The 26,887-nt window shown below is 36.8% G+C and overlaps 1 protein-coding gene across 1 annotated transcript in view; it reads left to right on the forward strand.

The window, feature by feature from the left end:
* The first annotated feature begins 1,704 nt into the window (after positions 1-1,704).
* The window catches only part of LOC126822412 (deleted in malignant brain tumors 1 protein), a 39,987-nt gene continuing 14,804 nt past the window's right edge, over positions 1,705-26,887 (forward strand). Inside the window, exons 1-22 of the mRNA XM_050551307.1 lie at positions 1,705-1,833; positions 3,640-3,790; positions 4,235-4,395; positions 4,808-4,949; positions 6,720-6,889; positions 8,134-8,272; positions 10,380-10,549; positions 11,513-11,651; positions 12,963-13,132; positions 13,866-14,004; positions 14,569-14,738; positions 16,084-16,231; positions 17,920-18,089; positions 19,599-19,743; positions 19,969-20,138; positions 21,322-21,469; positions 22,201-22,370; positions 23,246-23,393; positions 23,837-24,009; positions 24,325-24,572; positions 25,389-25,466; positions 26,526-26,879. Of these exons, the coding sequence (XP_050407264.1) occupies positions 1,785-1,833; positions 3,640-3,790; positions 4,235-4,395; positions 4,808-4,949; positions 6,720-6,889; positions 8,134-8,272; positions 10,380-10,549; positions 11,513-11,651; positions 12,963-13,132; positions 13,866-14,004; positions 14,569-14,738; positions 16,084-16,231; positions 17,920-18,089; positions 19,599-19,743; positions 19,969-20,138; positions 21,322-21,469; positions 22,201-22,370; positions 23,246-23,393; positions 23,837-24,009; positions 24,325-24,572; positions 25,389-25,466; positions 26,526-26,879 (3,552 nt within the window). The 5' untranslated portion in view covers positions 1,705-1,784. The remainder of the gene's footprint in view (positions 1,834-3,639; positions 3,791-4,234; positions 4,396-4,807; positions 4,950-6,719; positions 6,890-8,133; positions 8,273-10,379; positions 10,550-11,512; positions 11,652-12,962; positions 13,133-13,865; positions 14,005-14,568; positions 14,739-16,083; positions 16,232-17,919; positions 18,090-19,598; positions 19,744-19,968; positions 20,139-21,321; positions 21,470-22,200; positions 22,371-23,245; positions 23,394-23,836; positions 24,010-24,324; positions 24,573-25,388; positions 25,467-26,525; positions 26,880-26,887) is intronic.

Here is a 26,887-nt window from a genome sequence, read left to right on the forward strand (position 1 = left end):
AGGGGCAGGTTTTAAAAATAAATACAGAAAAAAAACCTATTGTAATTATAAATGGGGAAACATATTATCAATTTTACATCGTAATTTACCAAAATATTGTCCTGTATTATTCCTAACACCTCAAGTATAAACACTTCAAGGCACATTGCCTAAGTAAATTATCAAGTGTTTTTTATTACGATTTTCGTTCTATTCCTTATTTATTAGCGTTCAATTTTGGTTGTCCAAATCACCCCATACAGAAGGAAACTTTGATTTACGTTACAAAGCTGATTAACCTTCCTCCGAATACACCACACTGTACCTACCTACCGCATGTCTAGTTGTTTTTTTGGGGGGTTTTATTTTAAATAATATGCGTTTAGTCATTCTGGTGGAACGAGAAACCGGGGCCCCGTGTACACGTAAAGGAACCCTTGCCACTGCCCGGGCAATATTACCCCCAAAGTCTTTATTAGTCCAGTCCGTGCAGTAAAGTAGAATGTTAAACCCGCATATCATTAGAGAAAATCTATTAAAATTCTCATATTGATTATTAACCACTCTTTCAAGTCGTACAATTACTATGAGTTCGCGTGAGTTTTAAGTATGGTGTATAATTATCAAGGAGCTTAGTACCTTGAAACATTGTTCCATTTATGTTCATTCGGTTTTTGATTTCGCAAGGAAACTAGTTGGTCCGAGGGCAGTGTCCACCCTTGGCAGTATAGTATGATGTATTTCTTCGATCGACCAATGATGTATTGATGTCTACACGGTGTTTGAACATTGAAATCCCGCTCAGCTCGTTGAAAAACTGGCCCTCGCGATTGATTGATCATTTGGTCATGTGATTAATTCTGGATGGCATGAACTGCGGCCAGATTTGAAATACCTTTGTTCTAGTTTATTTTCAGGGTAAGTAATTATAAAACCAAAATCGTATGGCCAAGCCCCACACACTCACACACCTATTCGCACACACATGAGGTATGTGAGGATTTAACTGACATTGTTATGGACATCTATATAAAGTAAGTGAGTAACATTATTATTCGCTCGCTTGTTACTATTTGCACATGGTGTTTGATATGCGCATGTATAAATATACATTTGCACTACCTCCTAACATGATGTAAATTTACATCTAGTGAAAACTTGCCCACGTGTCCAATTCCGTTCGCATGACCCGTTTTGCACACTTGCGTATAACTACCACACTTGCGTATAATTATCACACCTATGTAAATTTGCATGATATGTATAAGTGTGCATGCGATCAGAGTATAAATCTTTCATGCTATTTCGAATTGTGTCTATTCTGCATCTTGTGATATGTTATATCCAAGTTCATTATCATGAACTTTAGTTGCTCCCTTTTAACATACCAACCCCTTGAGTTTTTACTGTATGTCCTTCATGTATCAGAAAAAATAGCTTGGCTCAAAATAATAAATTCAATTCACTTTTCTAATATATTCATGTTATGATCATAACCGACATTTTTTGTCGGTTGCAATTTGTGCAGTTTTTCACTCCTACGTGAGTTTGTTGAACCAGTAATAGCAGAAAAGCCCCGCGAAATTCCTTTGTAACCTAAATGTATAAAGAAATCTCTTGACACATTACAATCATCCTGTGTGTCATATGATTCATTTGAATTTACAGTATTTCACAGAGCCAATCAGACACCTTTAATCCGATGGTATTTTTAAAAAAAAAAATTGTCAATTGAGTATGTATATAAACCACGCCGACTTATAATTTGTCGCAGAGGGACTGTGCGAGTTCCCGAAACAAGTAACATGAACAGTCTGGGATTTTGGCTTTTCTTAGTGGCAAGCTTACCTCAAGGTACTTTGGTTATTTATTTATTTTTTTCTTATTTATTTTCTGAATTAGTGGCATGGGCATTTATGTCGTAGAAATGCAAGATCTGGTAAGTCACCTTTATAAAATCATTTGTTCCGTAACCTAGAACAAGCTTGGCGAGTAGGACAATTACTAGTATAAACATAATCATGATCTTTATTTTTTATGTTAAACTTGATTTTCTTATTCTAAAGAATAGTTTTAAAATTTAGTTTCTCAAAAATTAATTTATAATTTCTCAAAAATTAATTTATAATTTCTCAAAAATTAATTTATAATTTTTGAAAAAATTAATTTATAATTTTTGAAAAAATTAATTTATAATTTTTGAAAAAATTAATTTATAATTTTTGAAAAAATTCATTTATAATTTTTGAAAAAATTCATTTATAATTTTTGAAAAAATTCATTTATAATTTTGAAAAAAATATCATTTATAATTTTGAAATGAAATGAAATGGAGTTTAGCGTCCTACTGTTCTGCTCCTAACCTGGGCTAATGAAGACGGGCATACGCCATACAGTGTGCTATGAGGGAAATTTTGCCCGGACAGCGGCACTACGGCCTACTCTTATATCGAATTCCAACTGCCAAGGGATCTTTTACGTGCACGCCAATGTGTACACGGGACCTCGGTTTTTCGTCCCATCCGAACGACTAGACAGCTTTCCTTGTCAGCCCCTCCGTCCTGCATCACTGACAAAGGAGAACCACGCCGGAAAATCTCGACCTCCAGGCTAGCGAGTTAGCGTCTTACCCACTTAGCCACGTGATCCCCTTATAATTTTGAAAAGAATCATTTATAATTTGAAAGATAGCCACGTAAAGCGTTGAAATACTCCAACAGAACAGCCATAGTTAGCAATTGAAGTAATTAAAGCTTATCCGAAAGGAAAAATTGTGGCCTCTAGAGAGCGGGAAGGCAAATTAAGCTAATTAAAGGGCCATAACTCCGAAAATGAATAGCGATTGCGTTCAAATTCAATTCAAAGTGTCGTCTTCTCACAAGAATCATTATCCCAAGGTTTGAAAAAGATTCGCCAAAAATTGTCGCCTCTGGTGAGCGGACGAGCAAAATTACACTAATGTGGGATTGTTCATTTGACATTGTAACATTCTAATCAGAGTCCTTGAGATAAAGTTAGTGTTCAATTGATTGCATCTTATATTAACCCCGTCACAAAACTATTGGGGCTAGCATGAACGGTAGGCCGTTACCATGTCAGTCCGCCCGTCCGTCCGTTCGTCAGCATTTGACTAGTCAATGCAATATAGTTTTTTTGGTTTTAATGGATTTTGTTTTCAAATCTGTTATGAAGCATTGGGTCCAAGAGATGTCAAATCGTTTCCGAATTATGCACCTTACAGAAAATCCTTTTGAAAGCGATAGAGGCTCTAGTATTTAACCGAATTTCTGTGGAGTATTGGAACCATAAGCGAAAGTTATGCCCCACCCCACTCCCCACGCCTCCTTTCTAATTTAGTGTGAGCACGGGGTCATGTGACCAGTCGAGCACTATCGAGATTCAGCATTTTCTCATGCTTCCGTTCCGGAGTTACACCCCCATCCCCAAACGCCATAGATGTCACATTTCTTAACGGATTCATTCATATTTTATCTGATGCATTACGAAACTTAATGATATCCAACATTCCGCGACCTTCCATTCCCGTGTTACTGTCACCCACATACACCCTCAAAGTGGAAAGGTTTATTTCAGTAAACGGCAAGGCTCCAATTAAACATCGAACAAAGTAAAAATATATAGGCATGTTGTCGTTTCTAGCTTTAACAGCCAATGTAAGATTAGTGGGAGGTTCAGGACCACACGAAGGAAGGGTTGAACTATTTTATAATCGACAGTGGGGAACAGTTTGTGATGATGGTTGGGACTCCACTGATGCATCAGTGGTCTGTAGAGAGCTTGGATTTCCCTCGTAAGTATATTATTGTGAATTAACATCTAAATAGTACATTATATTTTACTCACCCTATTGCCCGATTAGCCGTAATCATTATCTAAGACACTTAAAATGTTTCAAAATGTCCTATAAATATAATGTTTAAGTAAACGGATATTCTACACAAAAGTACTTGTATAGGTTAAATAATTCCGTTGATGGAAACACAAACATTAAACTCCATTTGGAGCAAATGCGTCAGTTTCTTAGTTTGTATTATTTATTTAAGGGATATGTTTTACCCATGAAACTCAAATCATATATTATATTTTCTATAAATGACTTTTAAACCATTCCGAAACTTGCTAAATTAAACTAGAAATAAGTGCCAGTTTGGCGAACGGTCAATTATGTTCTTGCACTTTGACCTACGGGTTAATATAATATAAGTTCGGGCATGTTAAATTACTCTATTTCTAGGGGAGGTGCCATTGCTAGAGGAAATGCGTATTTTGGACAAGGAACTGGGAGTATTTTACTTGGTAATGTTCGATGTAGAGGAAGTGAATTATCTTTAAAATATTGTAATCATACTGCCTTTGCCTGTGTACATAGAGAAGATGCGTCAGTTACTTGTAGCAGTAAGATTTTTTTGCTAATTATTTATTGGCGTCACCCTGGTATGTCCATTCCCAATAATTAATGTAGAAAGTATTGTTATTGATATTTGGGCCATCTAACTTCGACTTTCTCCGAAATTGAGCAATGCAATTATTTATCACATTGTCTGCAACCACTTTTGTAAGCAGTTTAGATGGTTTTAGCAGTATTACATTATAATGATTTTAACGACAACGTGTGTATTATACTTACTGGCCTAAATTCAACAATAATTCCCCATGCTATGCCCTCTATTATTGGATTTTGTTGAATGTTTAGAAAGGTTATCAAACCTTGCACTGAATAAATTATAGCATATAACTGTAAAATTAATATGCATTATTTTTGTTGACCACTTTATAATTGTATTTGACTAAACATTTTTTTTTCTAGGACGTCTACGTTTAGTAGGTGGTTTTGGTGCACATGAAGGAAGGGTTGAAATACTTTATAACAATCAATGGGGAACAGTTTGTGATGATCATTGGGACAATAAAGACGCGTTGGTTGTTTGTAGAGAGCTTGGATTTCCCTCGTAAGTATGATTATTATTATCTAAATGCGGCATTATCTAATAAATCCTAAGACAAAGGGTCCATAAAGAAACACTTTAATAGGTTGGGAAATTACTATTACGTTAATACCCAATAATGAAATAGCACCAGGTTTCGATGGATGAGTAGGTATCAAGAATATAGATTATAATAGGGCTCAATTTGACCAATCTATATACGCCCACATTTTTATGTGGACGTATATTGTCGTCGCCCCAGTCCGTCCGTCTGTCCATGTGTCCGTTCACATTTGTTTGAGGACACTCTACGGCTTACAGTTTTGATGAAATTTAAAATATATTTTATATCTTGGTTCCTTTTGATATTGTCGCTTGTTGGACCGTAACAATTTGGATTATGACCCCTGATTATACAAAACAAATCTTTTTTTAGCTTGCAAATTGTAGGTGTATCTTGCATGGCAACCGCTTCTTTATTTCAAAGTAATAAAGCAATTTTTCAGGTAGTTGATAAATTATGTGCGATACTCTCATGCAATAAAACGATGATAAAAAATATTGCTGATTTTATAATATTTTTCGGTAATCTGGGCTAGCTTAGACAAAATGTAAGTTACTTTAGCATATAGGCTTAAACAGCATCTTTTGTCTTATTGAGTGGATAAAATAATTTTTATTTCGTTCCAATAAATCAGGATGCACATTCCTGATTTTTAACGAAGCTTTCAATATCGATCACAAAGACAAATTTTGCCATTTGGCCTTTTCAGTCCCGTAACTAAGGGGGAAAGCCCCCCCCCCCCTTTAGACAGATGCATTTAAAAAGGTAGTATTTAAATATACCTACTTATGTCGAACCAATGTTTCACCGATTGGCTACAAGTGTTTCGGATATTTTCCACTCATAGTTTATTCTAGTTTCTATTTTAATCTGTCTACCTCCCATTATAGCTATATCTAAAGGCTCTCACTACCACTGGCAAACGGATTCGAAATATTCTAGTTATGTCCTGGATTAACCATTAAGCAAAATAAGCACGTGCTTCGGGTATCGTGAGAAGGGGGGCACCACATAATTTCTGCTTTCTTAGATGGCGAATTCATTATTTAATTTAAATATTAAACATACATTATGCAAGAGCTAAATCTGCCCATTGCAGGTCTTTCTTTAGGCCTGAATTGTTTTTAAAATTATTAATTAGGCATTAATCAAGGCCATAATCAACTCTCGATGGCATTGGATTTCTCCGATATTAAACAGATTAGAACAGTTCAGCCATATTTTGATTTCCAACAACCAGTATGGTGGTTGGAATTAGTGCACACGTCTTGTCAAACCTTCAAAGGCTAATATGTTCGCTCGCAATAGAGTAATTTGAATGAAATTTTCAAATTATTCATTTTACATTATCTATTTTCGAACTATTATAGCAAGCATGGCTAGCTCTTTATCTAAATCTTACATAGTGTATCTTTAATTAAGAACTTTTAATTAGTTTTTCATTGTTTTCGTCTTTCCTTGCTTTTACCATCTTTGTCTTAATATATAATGACGCGTATAAAACCTCAAAAAAAAAAACTCTTGACGGATTGTTTATGGTTTATTATTGTTTACATTTTGAATTCTATACTATATGGGCCACCAAAATCTATAGGTCTTAACCCATCCCTGATTCCGGTTTTAATATTTTGTTACCCGAAACTAAAAAAAAAACTACGTGAAATATCTTTAAGTACTTCCTTGCCTATTAAACGGGTTGAAGCTAATATGATCAATTTCTTTATTTTTAGGTTAAGTGCTATTGCAAGGAGTAGTGCACATTTTGGACAAGGAACTGGAAATATTCATCTAGATAATGTTAACTGTACTGGAAGCGAATTATCAATACGATATTGTAACCATGCTGGATGGAGCACTCATAACTGTGGACATAATGAAGATGCGTCTGTTACTTGTAGCCGTAAGTGATAGCAATTATTATGAATTTCGAACATTTTTCTTTTTTTACTTTGGCTTCCCGGCGAAAAATGAACTTCGGTATAAATGTGTGCTTTAATGTGGTCATGTCGGTGCGTTCCATCCAAATTCAAAGCTTTTCTGTATGATTTTCTATCACATGAAAGCAAAGTTTCTGCATTCCCTTTGCCTGTAAATCGTTGAACCTGGGTTATTTCATGTGGAAACATTTAAAATAATTAATGCTACCTGGTGTTTATTAAGGATGCCTTGTGGGTCATGTACACAGGACAATTAGAACGTCTGGAAATTATTTTGTTTCACCCCTCGTGGGTCTAGGTAATATATAGTCTATATATATATTGCTTTATCTTAAATAAAGTTCATTTCCAGATTTACCTTTTTATAGGCTCACATTTACACGTCTCCCGAGTCCGTCTGTACACAGTTTTGTTGTGGACATACAGGTCACAATTTTTATCCGATTTTGACGAAACTTACAATTTAGGTTTATCTCTCAAAGATCTCGGTTCCTTTCGATATTGGCATGTATGGGACCGTAACTTCCTGGGCCCTGTTTCTCAAAATTTTAACTAAAGATAAAATACAAATTTTAGTAGATACTTCAATTTTGATTGGCTAAGCACTAAAATCAATCTAATATCATCCAATCAAATTACTAAAATTAGGATTTTATCTTAGTTAAAATTTCGTGAAACCGGCGCCTGGATTATGACCCGCGATTGTACGAAAAATAACGTTTTTTAGCTTGTGAAACTGGAACGCAAATATTGCAGTGTACAAGTATGTAATACCAAGGATGTGGACCCTCCAGAGGTTACAATTTTTATCTTATGGTGATGAAATTTTTAAAAAAATATGTTTATATCCCTAAGATCTAGGTTCCCTTTCATATTGTCGCATGTCGGACGACTGTAACATGTTCCTGGATTATAGACCCTGAATATCACGTTTTTAGCTTGTGATCCCTTTAATTTTAAAAACCGTTCAGTTCAGATATATCACCGTTACATTTCGTATTTAATACCAAGGTTGTGAACCCTCTATAATCACAATTTTTATCCGATTTTGATGAAACTTAAAATATATGTCTATATCCCATAGATCATGGTTCCTCTTGATATTGTCGCACGTCAGACTGTAACATTTTGGATTATGACCCCTGATTATGCGAAAAATCGCATGTTTAGCTTGTTCTTTGTCCATCTCTTGTTTTTTATTGTTTAGGTGTACGTCTAGTTAACGGCTTTGGACCATTCGAGGGTAGAGTTGAAATATATTACAATAATCGGTGGGGAACTGTTTGTGATGATAATTGGGACAACAAAGACGCGTCAGTGATTTGTCGAGAGGTTGGATGGTCTTCGTGAGTATAAATTTTTACATCAATATCGAACCCCTGTACAATATTGGTTGGTCATTTTAATATTTTCCAATCCATACTGCCATTAAAATTTGATGACGATTTACTTTTAGGTTGTCATTTAGCCTGGAAAATCCTTTTATGTCGTGACAGCAAATTGCAGGTGGAAATAGGAAGCTATTTTTTTCATAAAAAAAACCTAATAAACCGTCATTTTCGTAATATTTTCTTTTACGGATTATTGTACAATCATGAAAGTACTCGAATCACTCCTCGAACTATTTTTGTCAAATGTAGCCATAATGGGGTGAACAAATCTAATTCTAAGCCAATCAGAAACCATAAAAGCAAACAGTCATTGGGTTACGGGTCAACAGTCATGAATAGACCAGGGAATAACATTTACGAGACGGAACATGTTAGTTTGTTTACATTTATCTGAAAATATGCTGGGATTATGGGACAGTAACATCAGGTTACTGCTGTGTTGAGACTATGAACATGACTAAGCCCTGATGTGTGGCATAAATTCAAAACCAATCAATATTCAAGTTACTGCTGTGACATAATGCCATTGCCAAAGGGGAAATTGCAACAATGAGATATTTTCTGGAAACAAGTATTTTTTAAAATATCCCAAAAAAATATGTACGGATCAAAACGTTGTTGGCATGACTGAAAAATTCGGCACTATAAAAATAATATAATGTTGATATAAAAAGACAAAAATAATAATATCATCTGAACGATACAACTGGGTATTAATAATGAGTTACTTTACACCCCCCTCTTTATATACATAAAGTATACTCTATTTAAAAAAAAGCAAACATATAAAAGATATTATAAGAGGGATCAAATATGTATACATTTATTTAAAGAAAGAAATACCTTTTAAAAAATAAGAAAATGCAATTATATACATTTTTACATGCAGTATCCAACAATACCACTATTATTATTTATTATTATTGAAAAATTTATGAAGTGCTTCCACTGTAATTAAAAGATACATAAATAAATGTAAATTTAAGTAAAATACAGGCTTAGAAGCATTTATTTCAGTGTAAGTAACATCATTACTAATGAAATCAATGTCAATGTAAGTTTCTGAATGAAAAATCATTCAGCGATTGTCGGTTTTTCATTCGAACAATTTACACAAAACCGTACCAGAACGTTTTGACTTGCAACAATAGGTGCTTGTCCAAGGGATGGGGGTGGGGGATTGGGCCCCACCCGCCCTGCTCATGCGGAGCCTATACAGGAGAAAGCCCGTACATTTAAAAGATTATATTTCTTTCCGAAATGGCCTCAGATGTAGTCATTTATGGTATCATCCTCAACAACCCATCCATGCTTTGTTGGGGAAGGGAATTAAATCTAGACATTCAAAGCCACAACGATAAAGCCTGATAATTAACATGTTTTGATATGCATATTCTGCGTAATGGACAGTTGGGGCCTGGGGATCCTTTTCACTAGCTGATTTTGTGCAGAAAGGTTTGTATCTTGTCTTATTCATACTGTTACATTTGGCATCATAAATATGATATACAAACTTTTCAAATTTAGACACAGCAGTTTCCCTCAATCCAACCATGTCAAAATTTTCAAAGTTCGAGTCATGATCTTACGCGTGTAATGGTCACAAAATCTTGCAAATATGCGCCTGAATATGCCCGCTTTTTACTGTTGATACAAGAACCCAATGCCAGCTTAATCTGGCCCTGCTTACTATTTATTTTTGGACAACACCTCAAAAATTTACAGTGTAGCAGAAGTTAGAGTTACGGTAACCCTAGAATTGTAATAGCTGTGCATACATGGGTCAAATTCCAAAATTTCTAAATTGTGAGATCTGTATATCTTATTTTATTTAATATTTTTTCTAAATTACAAATAATGAAATATTGAAAATTTATATTATATCATTACAGATAATTAAATATAGAAATTTTCTAATTATATAAATTCCCCATTCTATCAATAATACAGCGACTGGGATGTTATTTATATCACTAGATAACAATCCTCAAACCAACCAGTGCTTCACACCAGTTAATTCTACATCTGTATGATAAACTGTTTTACTTTTCTGTTTTTGTAGGACAGGCGCCATTGCTAGAGGAAGTGCATATTTTGGACGAGGAACTGGAAATATTTTACTTGATGATGTTAACTGTGCTGGAAGCGAATCATCTATACGATATTGTAATCATGATGGATGGAACATACATAACTGTGGGCACAGTGAAGATGCATCTGTTACTTGTAGCCGTAAGTAGCAACACGTTATATCGATTTTGACGTACTTGACATCTTACTTAAGGCGTATGTGCCAAATGTAAAATCTGTTATTCGGGATGACATAGATTTTGTTAATGCATTTCCCGAAAATCTATCTGATGAAGACTTTGTCTTAACTATGTAACATGTATGGCAACTTTCACTTTGACCTATGTGTTCAGGCACTATAGAATATTGGCTGGACAAACATCCTGAATGCATGGGCAATGGAACTTTTCGTCAAATATTGACCATGGTCCCAGATCCTCCGTACGTTGAAGACTAGGAGGTTCTGGGTGACCGGGACTATTAAGGGCGCTGCTCTCATAGCATTTCCCATCCATGATAACGATGCTAATCCCATTATCGCTTTCTTAAATAACGATTGTATCGTTAAATTCCAAAGAGTTGATTGAAAGTCGCTTAATTGTTTATATTGCAATGGGCACAAACCGTGCTTTTGACTAGCTAATCTGGTTTAGAAAGCCTAATTAGAAATATAGGCTAGTCTTAAGGTTGAGACGAAATATCGGGGTCCCGTTTACATATTTACGTGCACGTTAAAACAATCATGGACGGTTGGAACTCGAAATACGGGTAGGTGTTAACGCCGCTGTCGGGACAAACCTTCCTGTTCGTCACAACTTTAACATCGGTTATAGTCCTATCAAGTTCTTTACCACAACATTTCAACATTACTTTGGCAAACCGTTGTAACAACGTAGCTTTTTTGGTTGCCAATTTGGATCGGATACAGGAAGTACAAAATTCCGTTTGACAATTTCTTACCCTTGTAGCCTATAAGTTGTATGTGCAGTAATGGTAGGGATATTGTTCCCCGTTTTCATGGCTATGTTTTTGGCTTTAGTGATGTAGAATGAAAGTGAAGCACCTCCGATTTTTTTTTCACGAAAACGCATTTTACGAGCAATCTATTGCTTTATTTTGTTCTAGATGTACGATTAGTAGGAGGCTCAGGGCCATATGAAGGAAGAGTGGAGGTATATTATAACCGACGATGGGGAACAGTTTGTGATGATAGTTGGGACAATAAAGATGCATCAGTTGTTTGTAGAGAGCTTGGATTTCCCTCGTACGTATTTTATAACGTTGGAATCACTACGATAAATTTGTGTCCAATGAAATACTTTTAGGTGTGTGAGAGAGAGAGAGAGAGAGAGAGAGAGAGAGAGAGAGAGAGAGAAATGGGGTTTAACGTCCACTCGACACAAACTAGGTCATTTCGGGACTAACATATGGTTTAATTTTATTTACATAATTCGCTTGCGCGTAGGGGTCTTTAGCAGTGGGAGTAAACCGGAGGACCCGGAGAAAACCCACGAGGTTGGACAGGCGACCCTACACCTTGTCACGTACAACCGGGGATTCGAAACCAGAAATACTTTTAGGTGTACATCACAATTTTCAAAGCATGTATCTATACATTAAATTTTACATTTGAGAAAACAACATATAAATATCACCGAAGATGTGCCATCGAGAAATATTTCTTGTATATGCTATGAAAGTTCTCAGTTACATATAAAATTAGAACTGTAATGCAGTGTTGCCGTGTTTCATTTGCTACTTTTAACCTATAAATGGTTTCATTTCCGTATTAATTCTAAGCATATTCTTATTAATTCATGTCATGATCTGAATATCTTTTAAATTCACATTCATTACCCAACAAAACTTGAAGGTGCTAAAAGAATATTGACGTTTAAAAGGCATACATCTTGACTATTAAGCTTTGAAAATTTAATATAATACAGATAACAATACAGTTGATTCTTTTATGGGATAAATTATATGTATATATTTTATTTTTACCAGAATGTAAAAATATTGATTGCCATAATTTCGAAAGAAACATTTTGCCTTGGCACTAGAGATCCGAACCTGCCATGGATTTATAGATGTGTTTCAAACACACAGCCTTATTGGAACTGACCTGTATATTCAAACCAAGCGATAATAGTCCCCCCCCCCCCCTCCCCGCGTTTAACTGAAGTTGGAAATTTATATTTTACGTTTTCTTTATTAAAGTATAGTTTCGGATGCACAGCCTTAACTTTTGTTGTGTCCGCATGAGTTTCTTCGTTAGACGGGGGTCTATATCTTCTGGGCAGAATTGTGATATATTAATTGTGACAACAATAATCGCCAGTTCTGTCAAAAGTTCAAATTGAAGAAAAAATCTACATAGGATCTTTTGATTATAAACAAACTTGTCCATGATTCCCGGAATTAAGAATGCTTGCACAATCGGCAATTTAAAAATAAAATCTCCCGTACTAGTTATTAGTTTGTTTTCTACTTAAACCGCTGAACTAATATTTTCTATTCATCAATTTATATGTACTTGCAATAATTAATGTATAATAATATTGACTACTTATAGGGGAGGTGCCATTGCTAGAGGAAGTGCTAACTTTGGACAAGGAACTGGAAATATTCATCTTGATGATGTTAAATGTAGTGGAAGAGAATCATCTTTAAGATATTGTAATCATACAGGATGGAATAGACATAACTGTGGACATTATGAAGATGCGTCAGTTATTTGTAGCAGTAAGTTACATTTACAATACATTCCAAGTATATATGTGAAAGTATATGTTTGTTATCCTTTTATTTCCGTCGGTTCATGGGTCCATAATTTGCATGAATGCTGTCAAAATTTTAGAGATTTACTGGGATAATTCGGATAGTCATGAGACGTAATCCTATCGAAACTCATCCACAGAAGGACACAATTTCAGTTCACCTTGTCTCCAAAACTGAAATATGTTTTAAGTATACAAATCGAAGGTTAAAATAGAAATAAGTACCATATTTACAGTGTCTCAAAGTTTCACCATAATAATTATATAGGTTACTTTACGCTTTTAGAGCGCTCGCGTCCATTTTTTGATTGAGTGATTAGTTAGTACTACTATTCGGAGCCGTTTGTAATATTCGCTAAGAGGTAATTGCAACGCAACATTAAATCTTAACATTAAATTACTGATCCGAAAACAACCCCAGCAGAAACAAAGTGAAAGTATAACTGGAATTTATCATTGCGCCCAAGGCAAGTAATGGCAAATAATGCAAATTAATTAAATTATAGCTGTACACATTGGAAATTGTTTACCGGGGATGTCATATAAATGATACGCTGTAAATGTTGCAACGTACCAAATTGGTTAAAGCAACAACATCAACCAATTACGGGTAGATTAAATACGTTCCAGATTTTACAAAGCAAAAGTATTTGAAATCCATATTAGATTACAAAATCTTTTGTTGATTGCTATTGTAGTTTCTAGAATAGAAGGTGGTATTGGACCAAATGAAGGGAGAGTTGAAGTATTTTATAACGGCGAGTGGGGAACAGTTTGTGACGACTACTGGGACAACAACGATGCCACAGTTCTTTGTAGAGAAGCTGGGTATCCTTTGTAAGTTTGCATTGTCAGTTTTTACACCAACTCACAGCCTTCTTTCTTACAAATTTGATGATCCACAATCAAAAGTTTATAAACGGCAGTATCGTCAAATCAGATAAGCCTGCATAATGCTATATATCTCTTTTTAGGTCCAATTTCGAAGACACTGGTATAAGTGGAATGCAATATGTGTAGATTAAGTGAATCCCATTAGATCCTTTTATGTATTACAGAACTATTAACCTGATTTCAGCCATCCAATGATTCATGTTTAAAATCTTTAAATAGTATATTTAGCGATTGTGGAACACGTTGAACAGAACACAATTTGTATGGGAAATCAATCACTGATTTTATTCTAAAAGCACTACGTTTCATAAAGTATCCTCTTATCGTTATCAAGCAAATGTCTACTCATAGGCTACACAATGCGGTTCACAATGTGTTAGCTGAAGTGCCATGGTGCTAATGCAAAATACATGATACGGTACGAAGTGGTCTACAAAGGTCATACTCACACAGTGTGCTATTGGGACGTGTGTTCATGTAAGTAAACTTATCTACGTCTAATTGTAGGGGTGGTCGTATTGCTAACGGTGCTGCCGATTTCCCACGGGGAACAGGAAATATTCATCTAGATGATCTTAACTGTAATGGAAGAGAATCATCTATAAGGTATTGCAATCACCGTGGATGGAACGTGCATAACTGTTTCCACACAGAAGATGCATTCGTTATATGTAACAGTAAGTAAACCTTTTGTTGATTCCTAAGATTTTCGCAATAACTAGTTTCATATGAATATTAATAAGTTTTAATATTAATAAGTTTTAATATTAATAAGAGAGAGAGAGAGAGAGAGAGAGAGAGAGAGAGAGAGAGAGATGGGGTTTAACGTCCACTCAACACAAACTAGGTCATTTCGGGACAAACATATGGCTTTTAATTTTATTTCAATAATTCGCTTGCGCGTAGGGGTCTTTAGCAGTGGGAGGAAACCGGAGGACCCGAAGAAAACCTACGAGGTTGGACAGGCAACCCTACTCCTTGTCACGTACAACCGGGGATTCGAAAACCACGCCAGTTGACTCAATGATCGGCCTTATGATACAGCACGCACGTGCTAACCATTCGGCCATCCAAGCCCCCCCCCCCCATCAGATAATAAGATTTTTTTAAAGGTGTTTGTAATTTAACCGTTCCTCTTTAGAGTTGGGTCACGGTGCCTAAGTGGGTAAGACGCCGACTCACTAACCTGGAGGCCGGGTGTTCAGATATCCAGATAATTTTTGTCCTTTTCTTATGCTTTCGGTGTCGAATTAAGGGACGAATTACGTTATCAAGGTCGGGTGCAAGTATACCCATTTAAATTCATTTGATTATATGAAATACAATGCCAAGGTATCTTATTGGTAAGGATGACGTCTTATCCCTTGAGACATTATCTTCATTATCAGCTTTCCTATTCATTTCCTCCGTTCTGATACGGCGACGGAAAATGGTCCCAGAGCGCGTCAAGACCGCCATAGGCGTGGTAAAAATGTGGTGGAAACGCCAGATGTCGCTCTGTGGTCTCCATGGTCGCAAATGATCGTCGATATCTGCCCTGGAAAGATGTGAAAACTTTTTTCAAGTTTGTAATATTTCGGGACATTTTCGCGCGTTGTGTTCACGTTTGCCGACGACCTTGTGCATTTCTGGTCGCCGTACGGTCGCTGCAGCGCAGTAAGGACGCCACCCCGATCTGACGGGGGCATAACAAGATGAGTATCCGTTTGATAAAGTCACCTGCACACATAACGAAGATCTGTTTGTTCGTTTATTCCGAGCAATCATTCTATAGATCGTGGTGAGGTCTTGGTGAAATGGGGAAAACCCCTCAAGTGTGAAAGCAACTACAATCTTTGTGGACACCGGTTTCAACCAAGTCTCCCTCGCCCCCTCCCCCCCCTTAACCCGTCAGTGCTAACTGTCCTTCAACCGATGTACATTCAATGTCTTTACCAGGGCATTAATTTGTTTTAAAAAAACCAATATGGTTCTAGAGAAGGCGCTGTACTTACTAATTGGTCCATAATATGGCTCTTTCAGATACATACGCAATAAGATTGGTAAACGGTTCAGGACCACATGAAGGAAGAGTTGAAATGTATTACAACAGAAAGTGGGGAACAGTTTGTGATGATAGTTGGGGATCATTAGATGCATCGGTTGTTTGTAGACAGCTTGGATTTTCATCGTAAGTATCTTTTCCATTGAAGTTATTCTCAGCAATGGTCAATACTCGAGTATTGCATTTATTCCAAACCATTACCCCATACCGGTTTGGTCGGGATGTCACACTTCTTTCGTTTTGTAGTTTCAAGCGAATGCACTATTTTAAAGGAGAATTGTAGTTTGTACATGGCATCACCGAAAATTGAGAAATCAATGACAGAAGATAGCTTACAGTACGTACGCTCGTTTATGTCGCACGTGCGGCGTGTACAAAGCATAGAGCACCGTGCGACCATTGCATCAATCAACTTTCAACATGCCAAGAGCACTGATTGTGTATAGTAGAAGTATTTTGGTGCTTTAACGTCTGCTTCCACAGAAGTGATATTGCAGTCAAGACATAGGAGAGCCGAAGCTGCTTCCTGTTTTTAGAATATGATTTTGCAATCTTTCCATTTTCGGCCTTAGGCCATGGATTGGGTTTAGTGGAAAGTTCTTCCCTTTAATTAATAAGAAACATATTGTTTGATAGTTGTTCTCTCCCTTTTCTGGATTGGTAGATCTCATCGCTGTGGGTTTAGTGATTGGTGCCAGACCCGTCTTATCGTGGCCTCTCCTTACTCCACTATCCCACTCTATTGGTTTGGTATCTGTTTCTATGCGGAATAGTGTTTAGATGCCGAGTCCGTCTGACCGTGACTCTCCCTTACTCCACTATCCTGCTAGTTTGGTAGATGTCATCTATGTGGGATTTGTGTTTAGGTGCCAGGCCCGTCTTATCGTGGCCTCCCCTTACTCCACTATCCCACATTGTGTATAGACGAGTATGCTGCATTTATAACAAAATGGGTGTGGGTGTTGGTGGTGATGGTGTGGGTGGTGGTTGATTTAGTGAGCTGGGATCGTAAAAAGAACTCACTGTGTAGTAATTGCAATTAAAACGCCGGAACAGCGGTTTGGATCGTGTCACTCAGGAGAACCAAGAGTGTCACATATTTTGTTTTGGTGCCGCTAAAAAAAAGTATCCCAATAAACACTAATAATAGTTCGCCCAAAATGAGTACTTTTCTTAATATGTATAAATTAGACCAGCGCACAATTCTAGGCCACAACGTGGTCTGATTGATCTTCAGTTAGATTGGTAATTAAAATAATTTGGATACTGATCGTTCTCTGTGAATGCGCCTAAATAGTGGAATAATCTTCCAGAAATCAATAAATTATCTCAGGATTAATTACACTACTTTAATTGTATGCGCTATGAGCATGCCGTAGTACATAAAGTACTAGAGCTATATAAATGTACATATTATTAGTATTATTATTTCAATGGCAAAAAAAAATAATCACACAATTACTTTAATTAATGTTTATTAACCATCAAAATGAAAACAAACCTGCAAAGGGTTATGATCACGCAAAGATGTTCGAGACGATGGGATAAGCACCTCTGGGAACATTCAGTTTACTATAAAATAACTGGTCCGTTTCGCGACTACTGGTACTGGGTACTGAATATTGTAAGAATATAAAGGCTTATATAAAGGGAAAATAAATTGATGACTTAATTAGTGGGCATCAGTTAAGCTATTCGACAGTCTTTGCCCGCTTGCCTTTGGTAAATGTAAATTTTCATTTAGACGAATAGTCGTTTGCATTTTATCCACATTCAATTAATATTGTTGTAATTATTGGAAAACCGATATACAGGTTAGGTGCTATTGCTAGAGGAAATGCATATTTTGGGCAAGGAACAGGGAACATTTTACTTGATGATGTTAACTGTAATGGAAGAGAATCAGCTATACGATATTGTAATCATGCTGGATTGAACACACATAACTGTGGACATTATGAAGATGCGTCTGTTACTTGCCAGGGTAGGTACAATTTAATTTTAAATCGGGTAAATTAGTTAGGCACTGATTATTGTAGTCATAATGGTTGGAGGTTCACGGTCTGAAGATGTGTCTCTTACTAGCCGGGGAGGAGGTAAAAATTTATTTTTGACTCGACTTAGTTAAGTTGCTGAACCTGTGCCAGTGATATGTCTGAATAACGTGTCTATAATAATAACTATCTGTGCTCGAATTTATTACTTCACATGCCCAATATAATCACCCTATATAACTGGTATAACAGAAATTAAACCGACGATTCCTAATTGTGAATCGAAATCTAAATGTTAATAGAAAACCATTCATTACCTTCTAATGTTCTGTTTAGTTCTTTTAAACCTTTAATAAAGCCTCGCTTTATGTTCGAATGGTTTTTAAGTGTTGACAAATGGTTCATAACCTTTTCAAATGAGCCGAACCCCAATGTAACCCTCCGACCAATTATTAACCATGAAGGATAGGAAATAATAATAACATTGCATCAAAATTGATTACAATATTAATTAAGTATTTTGTACACAGTCAGTACACAGTAAAAAATATGAACAAACACTACAAATTGAGTCTTATTATTTCATTTTTTTCGCAAATCTGTGAAATGCCATGAGCGGCCAAGTTAGCCCTTGCATACAATCGTACTCTCTTCAATTTAAACATTTTTTAATTTAAATATTAAACATACATTATGCAAGAGCTAAATCTGCCAATTGTCGGTCTTATACTAGGCCTGAAATGTTATCTAAATTATTAAATAGACATTAATTAACCTATCCGGACCATAATAAACTCTGGATGGCATCTCTAGCCTGCGATCTTTAGTGGATTATGAGCCGATTTACTGCATAACTTTCCATCACGATTTAATGATTAAATGGATAATCGAGACTATGTTGTTTATCGTACTGACTTTAGTAATGATGATCGAGGCTAGGTGGAAATTTCAAATGCTTAATTCTCGGTTCATAGTGGATCAATTTGAATGAAATTGTCATCAAATTGCGTTTACATTATCTAGTTTTTAACTATTAAAGTGAGAACTGCCAACTCTTTATCTAATCTCTCATAATGTATCTTTAATTCACCCAGCGTTGCATATTTGCACCGCTGTTCGTCATGCAGTTTTTAGAAGTTCCTTAGTTTTGTTCGAGCTAGGATGTGGTTGCTCATCTTCACATTGCAAAACATGTATTGTGGGCACCACGTTCCATCAATCACGCGAATCCGTAATCCTCTGACTACTTTCCTTTGTTATAAGGCATACTATGGGCTGAAACGAGGCGCACATACTTCTTGGCAGTTTTGTACAGTTTGTTTCTTACCATTTTGACGATATCTTCAACTGTTTCATAGGAGTTCTGACAAACCACTGAGTTCAGTCGAACACGGGTCGCCCCAACAATAAATACATTCATTGATGCTTTATACGAGTAAAATGGCCACATATCATCATCATATGTTGCAGATCTGGTAATTTTTATTTTTAATTTTAAGTTGCATATTCAGTACGATTAGTCGGAGGCTCTGGTCCACATGAAGGAAGAGTTGAAGTATTTTACGACAACGCGTGGGGAACAGTGTGTGATGATAGTTGGGACTACAAAGATGCTTCGGTCGTTTGTAGAGAAGTTGGATTTCCGTAAGTATATTTTATACCCCAATGTTTCAATCTGTACTGTCATTAAAATTTAGACATAAAAAAGCAATTTTTGCGACCTAATCATCAAATATATATGGAAACCGAACGTTTATATTTCTTCTGCTAAGTATCAAGGGTTATCATACAGTCCTACGTGACTAGTGTGACTGGCATAAATAACAAACTACATGGTATAACGATGTAGATTTTAAATCAATGTTGTAGGGGAAGTTCTGTGGCTAGACCTTCTGCTTATTTTGGACGGGGAAATGGAAATATTTTACTTGATTATGTTGACTGTAATGGACGAGAATCATCTTTAAAAGCTTGTAAGCACAATGGATGGGGCAAGCATAACTGTAATCCTAATGAAGACGCATCAGTAACATGCAGCTGTAAGTACCAATTACATTTGGGTGTTATATTTTCTTTATACGTATCTAATGTAATTATACTATTCTTGAGTTTAGGCTAACTGTGTACTTTTTATAATTGAATTGGCTGCAAATATATTTGGTAGAGGTGAAACTTGGGACCAGGTCCGCAGCTAGCCGGGGGGAAGGGGGAGGGGTGGGTGCAAGGGGGCAGCTGGAAAAGTTGCGTCGAAGGTGCCCTTTTCATTGGAAGCAATACAAAGCCAACGACCAACGCCACCTAAAGGCGAGTGACATTGGTTGATCGCCCACGACGAGATTAGCAGGGCGCCCAACCAATGTTACTTCGTTTTATGGGCGTCTCGCCAATCATATCGTTATAATTATATATGAGGCGCCCCTCAACTTGATTGATGGAGCGCCCAAAATGGCGCGATTTGTGGGGAGCCTTATCTCGAAGGGCGCCCATAATGACAAGATTGGTGGGGTGCCTTATAATGACAATATATGATTGTCAGACCGCATATAATGCATAAAGCCGAGTAAGATTGGTTGGGCGCCCACGATTTGATCATTAAATATCATAAAGGTCACATGACTGCTTAATTGCCTTTAAAACTGAATTAATCCTTGGGTGGCATTTAGTAATTGAGCACATTAAAAACACAACACAATTTATATGGAATACAATCACTGGTTTATACACATATAGCACGACGTTTCGACAAGTATTCTCTTATCGTTATCAAGTACAAATGATGACGAATATAATCCTTGAGTGGCATTTAATGATTGATCACATTAAACAAACACAACCAGTGTTGTCTTTTTTAATATGCTCAATCACTTAATGCCAGTCAAGGATTATATTCGTCATCAGTATGGAGATGAGGCAGTTAAGTGTGTTAGTCAACTTAGTAAACTAGAAGGTAAATATGTTCAAATGTGTAATGACTTTTCTCATTGTAACAACATAGGTCTTATGGCTTCTTTTTTATAGGACTATAAATATTACCTTTTAGTGGGCTAATCTATCATTTGTACCACGCTTGACATCCACCCTGCCATTGGCGGCACAGTAAGCGTACCCTACAAGCCATATTCAGTATCATATTTATCTTAATATAACCGAATGACAGTTTTTATGGGACGTTCAGCTCCGCCCAACAACCACATTTAAAAGTGGGGTTTTAATTTTTTTTAGTTTCATACTCAATAAGATTAGTAAATGGTTCAGGACCACATGAAGGAAGACTTGAAGTACTTTATAATAATCGTTGGGGAACAGTTTGTGATGATGGTTGGGACTCCACTGATGCGTCAGTGGTCTGTAGAGAGCTTGGATTTTCTTCGTAAGTATGAGTGTACGTTACTGCATCAATATAACACGATCAAAATATCTTAAGACGGTTTCGTGTTTCGGACAGTAACCTCCGGGGTTATGGTCCCTGCTCTGTGGATGAACACGATCAATTTCAAGCAGCGTCCGTCAGCAATGCCCTGTTAACGTGATGCTTTGCTGATACGTACAGATTTAGTGTGAATCATTGAGGCTATGAGAACCTTAACCACATCGATGTTCATCATTCTCCGTTGGTCTATATTTTATCAGTTGAACGGTTTTGATGTGAAGCATTGGGGCCATAACAGGGCTAGCCCTATTGATTTCCACCACTGGGATATGTGGGCGTACGTTACATGACAAGCACTTGCTTTCAAAATATAAACATCGCAGGCCATACAAGAGAGGGAGAGAAAAATGAGGTTTAACGTCCACTCGACACAAACTTTGTCATTTCGAGACTAACATGTTCAATTTTATTTCAAGTTTTCGCATGCGCGTAGGGGTCTTTAGCAGTGGGAGGAAACCGGAGGACCCGGAGAAAACCGACGAGGTTGGATAGGCGACCCTACTTCTTGTTACATACAACAGGGGAATCGAAACCACGCCAGTTGACTCAATGGCAGACCTTATGATAAAGCGCGCACGTGCTAACCATTCGCCCATCCAACTCCCCAGCAGGCCATACACATAAGGATCATATGTCTATAGAATTACAAGCTAGCCATATTGTATTAATAGGAGAGGTGCTATTGGAAGACAATATGCACATTTTGGACAAGGCGCTGGGAGTATCATTCTTGATGACGTTAACTGTAATGGAAGTGAGTCATCTTTAAAGTCTTGTAATCACCGCGAATGGACCGAGCATAACTGTGGACACAGAGAAGATGCATCAGTTACCTGTGGATGTAAGTAACTGACAATATTTAGCGATACAAATAATATGTGCCCAATTGTCAATAATGCCTTTAAAATGATTTTAGATGAGGTTTATTTTAGTTACATAGTTGGGACCACATGGAGGAAGAGTTGAAGTACATGTATATACTAAACAGCAAAATAAACGTCAGTACGATTTCAAAATCAGGAACGTAGTGTGGCCATTGTCGAGTCTTCCAGGCGCCTGGTTTCTCTGAGCTGTCGTGCGTCGTGGTACGCTACTGACGTTGTAGTGTGAATGATTCAACCAGGTATGGGGGTGCATTTTGTAGGGCTTTTTTCGGTGAACAGCACGTGCTGCATGAGTTACATGAAAATCATGGAGAACACACTAAGTCAGGTTGCGTTTTTTAGAACATTTCCTGGGTTCAATTCTGTGTTTGGGAAGGAGCCTTATTGCTCAGGTAAAGTTGGAGATGTGGTCACAAATATACAATAAAAACATTTGGCAAGTTTTATGCAATGCGTCTATTCAGAGTAACATACCAAACTGACGTTTCTATTGCTGCTTAGTATATTATAATAATTAGTGGGGAACAGTCTGTGGTAATAGGTTGGGCTCCACTGATGCGTTAGTTGTTTGTGGAGAATTTGGATATTGACTCAGTTTGTCACTGATAATTTAAATATTGATATTAGTTTGGGTTTCAGTTACACACTCGTAACGATTATAGGGAGGTTTGGGACGAGATGAAGGAAGGGTTGGCGTATATTATTATAATCGGTGGGGAACAGTTTGTGGTAATAGTTGGGGATCCAATGATACCTCAGTTGTCTGTACCCGAATGTGGTCAGCTTGCCATTAATCGCTTCAATAATGATTTAAGATGGTTTTTGTTCTTAGTTACATACGCAATACGATTAGTTGGAGGTTCGGGACCACATGAAGGAAGGGTTGAAGTATATTATCATAATCGGTGGGGAACAGTTTGTAGTAATAGTTGGAGCTCCAATGATGCGTCAGTTGTTTGTAGAGAACTTGGATTTTCTTCGTAAGTATATTTTTCTAGGCCATTTCATCAAACAGTATAATAAAATGTTATTACTCTTGTCAATTTCACTAACAGCCGTTGTCATTTATGCGAAGCGTAGTCTAGATGCTATACCCTCTTCGGTATATACACGTTGACGTATATGTCGTTGTGTCGTTGGCGACAACGTTATTTTATATGCTGTCAAATGTTATTATAATTGTCACCTGTAAAGTTATAATTTTATTTTTTGTAGCATCTACGTGTTCTATCGATCTTGAGATATTTCTAAAAAAACAGTTCCCCTTTTCCTCGTTGTTCTCTAAACTTCTACGTACAATTACATTTTTAGTGGCAGTTCATGCATTTGAAGAATTCATTTACATAATCCATTGCTTTTGGGCTGTACAAAGAGACCATCAAGAGATCTTCCACTTAAGGAATTGTCATTGTGTATGTTATAGGGTAGGTGCCATTGCCAGAACCGGTGCTTATTTTGGACAAGGAACTGGGAGCATTTTACTCGATTACGTTAGATGTACTGGGAGAGAATCATCTTTGAAATATTGTAATCATAATGGATGGATCAGGAATAGCTGTGGACATAGTACTGACGCATCGGTTACTTGTCGACGACGTAAGTAAATAAATGAATTATTTAATAATTTTTTTTCTTGTCTGGATTTTGTCCTATTAAAGCCAGTTTGGAGGTTTGTTAGTCCGTATACTGATGCATGTGCTATTAGAACCTAACAGCAAAAACGAAAATAAAAAAAAGCATCTTATTAAACTACAACAATAATATTTCACGAAATTCAGAAATAAACATTATTTTCAAAAAGACTACACGATGTGAAAAATATTGTAAGGTCATTAAAATATTGTAAGGTCATTAAAATCTCGATCGGTGTGTTGGATTCGTAATTTGTCCCATTTTTAAAACTCATATTAGGCGTTCACCAAGTGGACCCGATTGTGAACGTGACGTTAGAAACCGTGGAAGAAAGTAGAAGGAAGATGTACAGATTTTACTGTGACTTTACGGGACGAAGAGATGATTTGATTTATAGCGCTGCATGGTTTGTCAATAATTACCTGGTATATACTAGCTCTGCAGTTGGTGGTGGCACGAACCTGACTAGTTTCAGACATAGCCTTAGTTTAACAGACGATCAACTGAATAGAACAGTGGGCTACGATGTAAGTATTTTCTAATCATAGGCATAGGGGTCAATCACAATTGGGGGTGCGGGGGCGGGGTCCAGGGCTGAGGCTATTTGCCCGAAATTTTTCTTTGCCACCAGAATTTTCAGAATGAATCAATCATTAACTAAAACAATATATGTGTCATTCTCTGAGGTTTGTGCTCGAAAACGGAAATAAATTGCCCTCAAATTGAGCGGTTCACGGAAATTGCCCTCAAATTGGGCGGTTCACGGAATCTGCGGGGGAGTGGGTGGTGTAGAGAGTATAATTCGAACTGCGCTATAAAAAAGTATTGTGTTCATAGAGGATTTCTCAAATGTTATATTTACAGACAGGTCTAGAGGGAGTAGTGATAATAATAACCCACATACTTTGTTTATGCAGTTATTACATCGCACTGTGAGACTGCATGAACCACTAAATCTGAGATCTAATTTGTAAATAAAACTGGATGATTTTATAAATATCGTTATCCTTGTCAACTACAACCTACAATTCCTTGTGAACCGACTATCAATGACTACGCTCCTGGCTCTCAATGACTTTGTGGGAGTAAATTACTGACTCAATTAAATCCCAATCCATTAGCGGGGGGGGGGGGGTATTGCTTTATTTACCTGTGCGCATACCCCGGGATGACAAATAAAGTGTGTCTATTCATTCGAATGCAACGACGCATCGATGTCCACTAGTGCACGTAAAAGAACTCTGGCATTTGGAATTCGAATGGGAGCAGATGGAAAAATATTCCCGTCTCAAGTGACAATTACTATTATTATGTTAGTCTCAAATTTATTTTTATCATTGAAGATCCGCTGTCAGGTACTAGCCTCAGATAGTTTAACAACAACTAGATCCAACAGTTCTTCACGTTTCATAGGCATTAAGGTAAATATGATATCAGAAATTTAAGCGAAAATAAATCCCCGAATTTGAGAAGTAATTTGTAAATGAAACGTCTTGGGGCAAAGGCGCAAGGCCCAGTTGAAGAGCGAGTGGATCCGTCTAAATAATCCCAGATTCAGAGACAATGGCGTCTGATTCAAAAGTCCCGTATATCCTGTAATGCACATGAGTCATAACCATACGTCCATGTCAGATTTTGGTGGCAAATCGTCGGCTCCAATATCTAAATTGAAAGGGAAGGACTTAAATCTCATCTACGGCAATGTAATTTTCTCGAGTACGATGCACTTACATTTTTCCGCACGCTTATAATGTTTTGTTCCATATTTTGACTACTATATAAAGTCATTTAGTTTTACTTGGTTTTTTTTTACAAAATTTCACGAAAATAATTATTTATAAAAGGTTTTTTCCTCAATGTGCCGACATTGAGATTTCTTGTAGCAAATAGCCAATCATGACTCACACCAATATGATAAAACGTTTGGGAAATATTCCCTTTTTTTTCTTGAAATGTTTCCCTTAATATGTTTGTTTTCATTTTTGTTTTCATTTAAGCCAAGCCTGTATCCCTAATGGCCTTGAACTCTAAGGCGATGTGGACGCCTTTGGATCCATCCACTTAATCTGATACGTTTGTTGTTTGAGGTGTATGTGGTTCTGTTACACGAACTACCTACTGCCCAGGAAACATTTGACGACCCGTGCGCAATCATATAATGAAGCAGTACGAATATGCTAAAGATATTCAAGGCTTCGCCGCTGTATATCGCGGTTAGGAGGAAATCGAGGCATTCAAATCTTTAGCATGCAGCGCTTGCCAATTGAACACGAATACCCAATGCTGTTCTCTCCTGATCTATCCAAAGTTGGCCACGGTTGACAAATCGTTCTTCCGATGATTAAAGGGATGTAGCGATTTTGCTCACGAATCCCACGATTAACATTATTTGGTATTCTTTGTTATTCAGAGGATCCGTGACCAATGTTTTAATGTTTCAATAGTATCATGAATAATTTTACCACACTATCTATTATTAGATATTGACACCAGTAATTCGAGTCAGGGAAGGAGAACATGGTGTAATAAGAATAAAAGCGGATGCTGAAGTAGGATGCTATAATATTGCGCTGGGTTGTAGATATGTCGTATCAACATTAATACCGGATAGTGGACCTTGTGATGCGACGGCTACAGTTAACAACTATTGTGGTGTCAACATTCTAGAAAATATTGCCAGTGGATGGGATCAAGAATATGAAATCAATATAACAGCTGGTATCAGTAACCAATATGGACAATCATCAAGAGAGTTTGAACTAACTTTGGGGAATTTTGGATCACACTATGACCATTGGACATGGGCGAAATATACCATTTTCCCCCGCGTTCAGGTATATTT

The sequence above is a fragment of the Patella vulgata genome, chromosome 1 (genome assembly GCF_932274485.2).
Source record: "Patella vulgata chromosome 1, xgPatVulg1.2, whole genome shotgun sequence".
NCBI classification, from domain to species: domain Eukaryota; kingdom Metazoa; phylum Mollusca; class Gastropoda; family Patellidae; genus Patella; species Patella vulgata.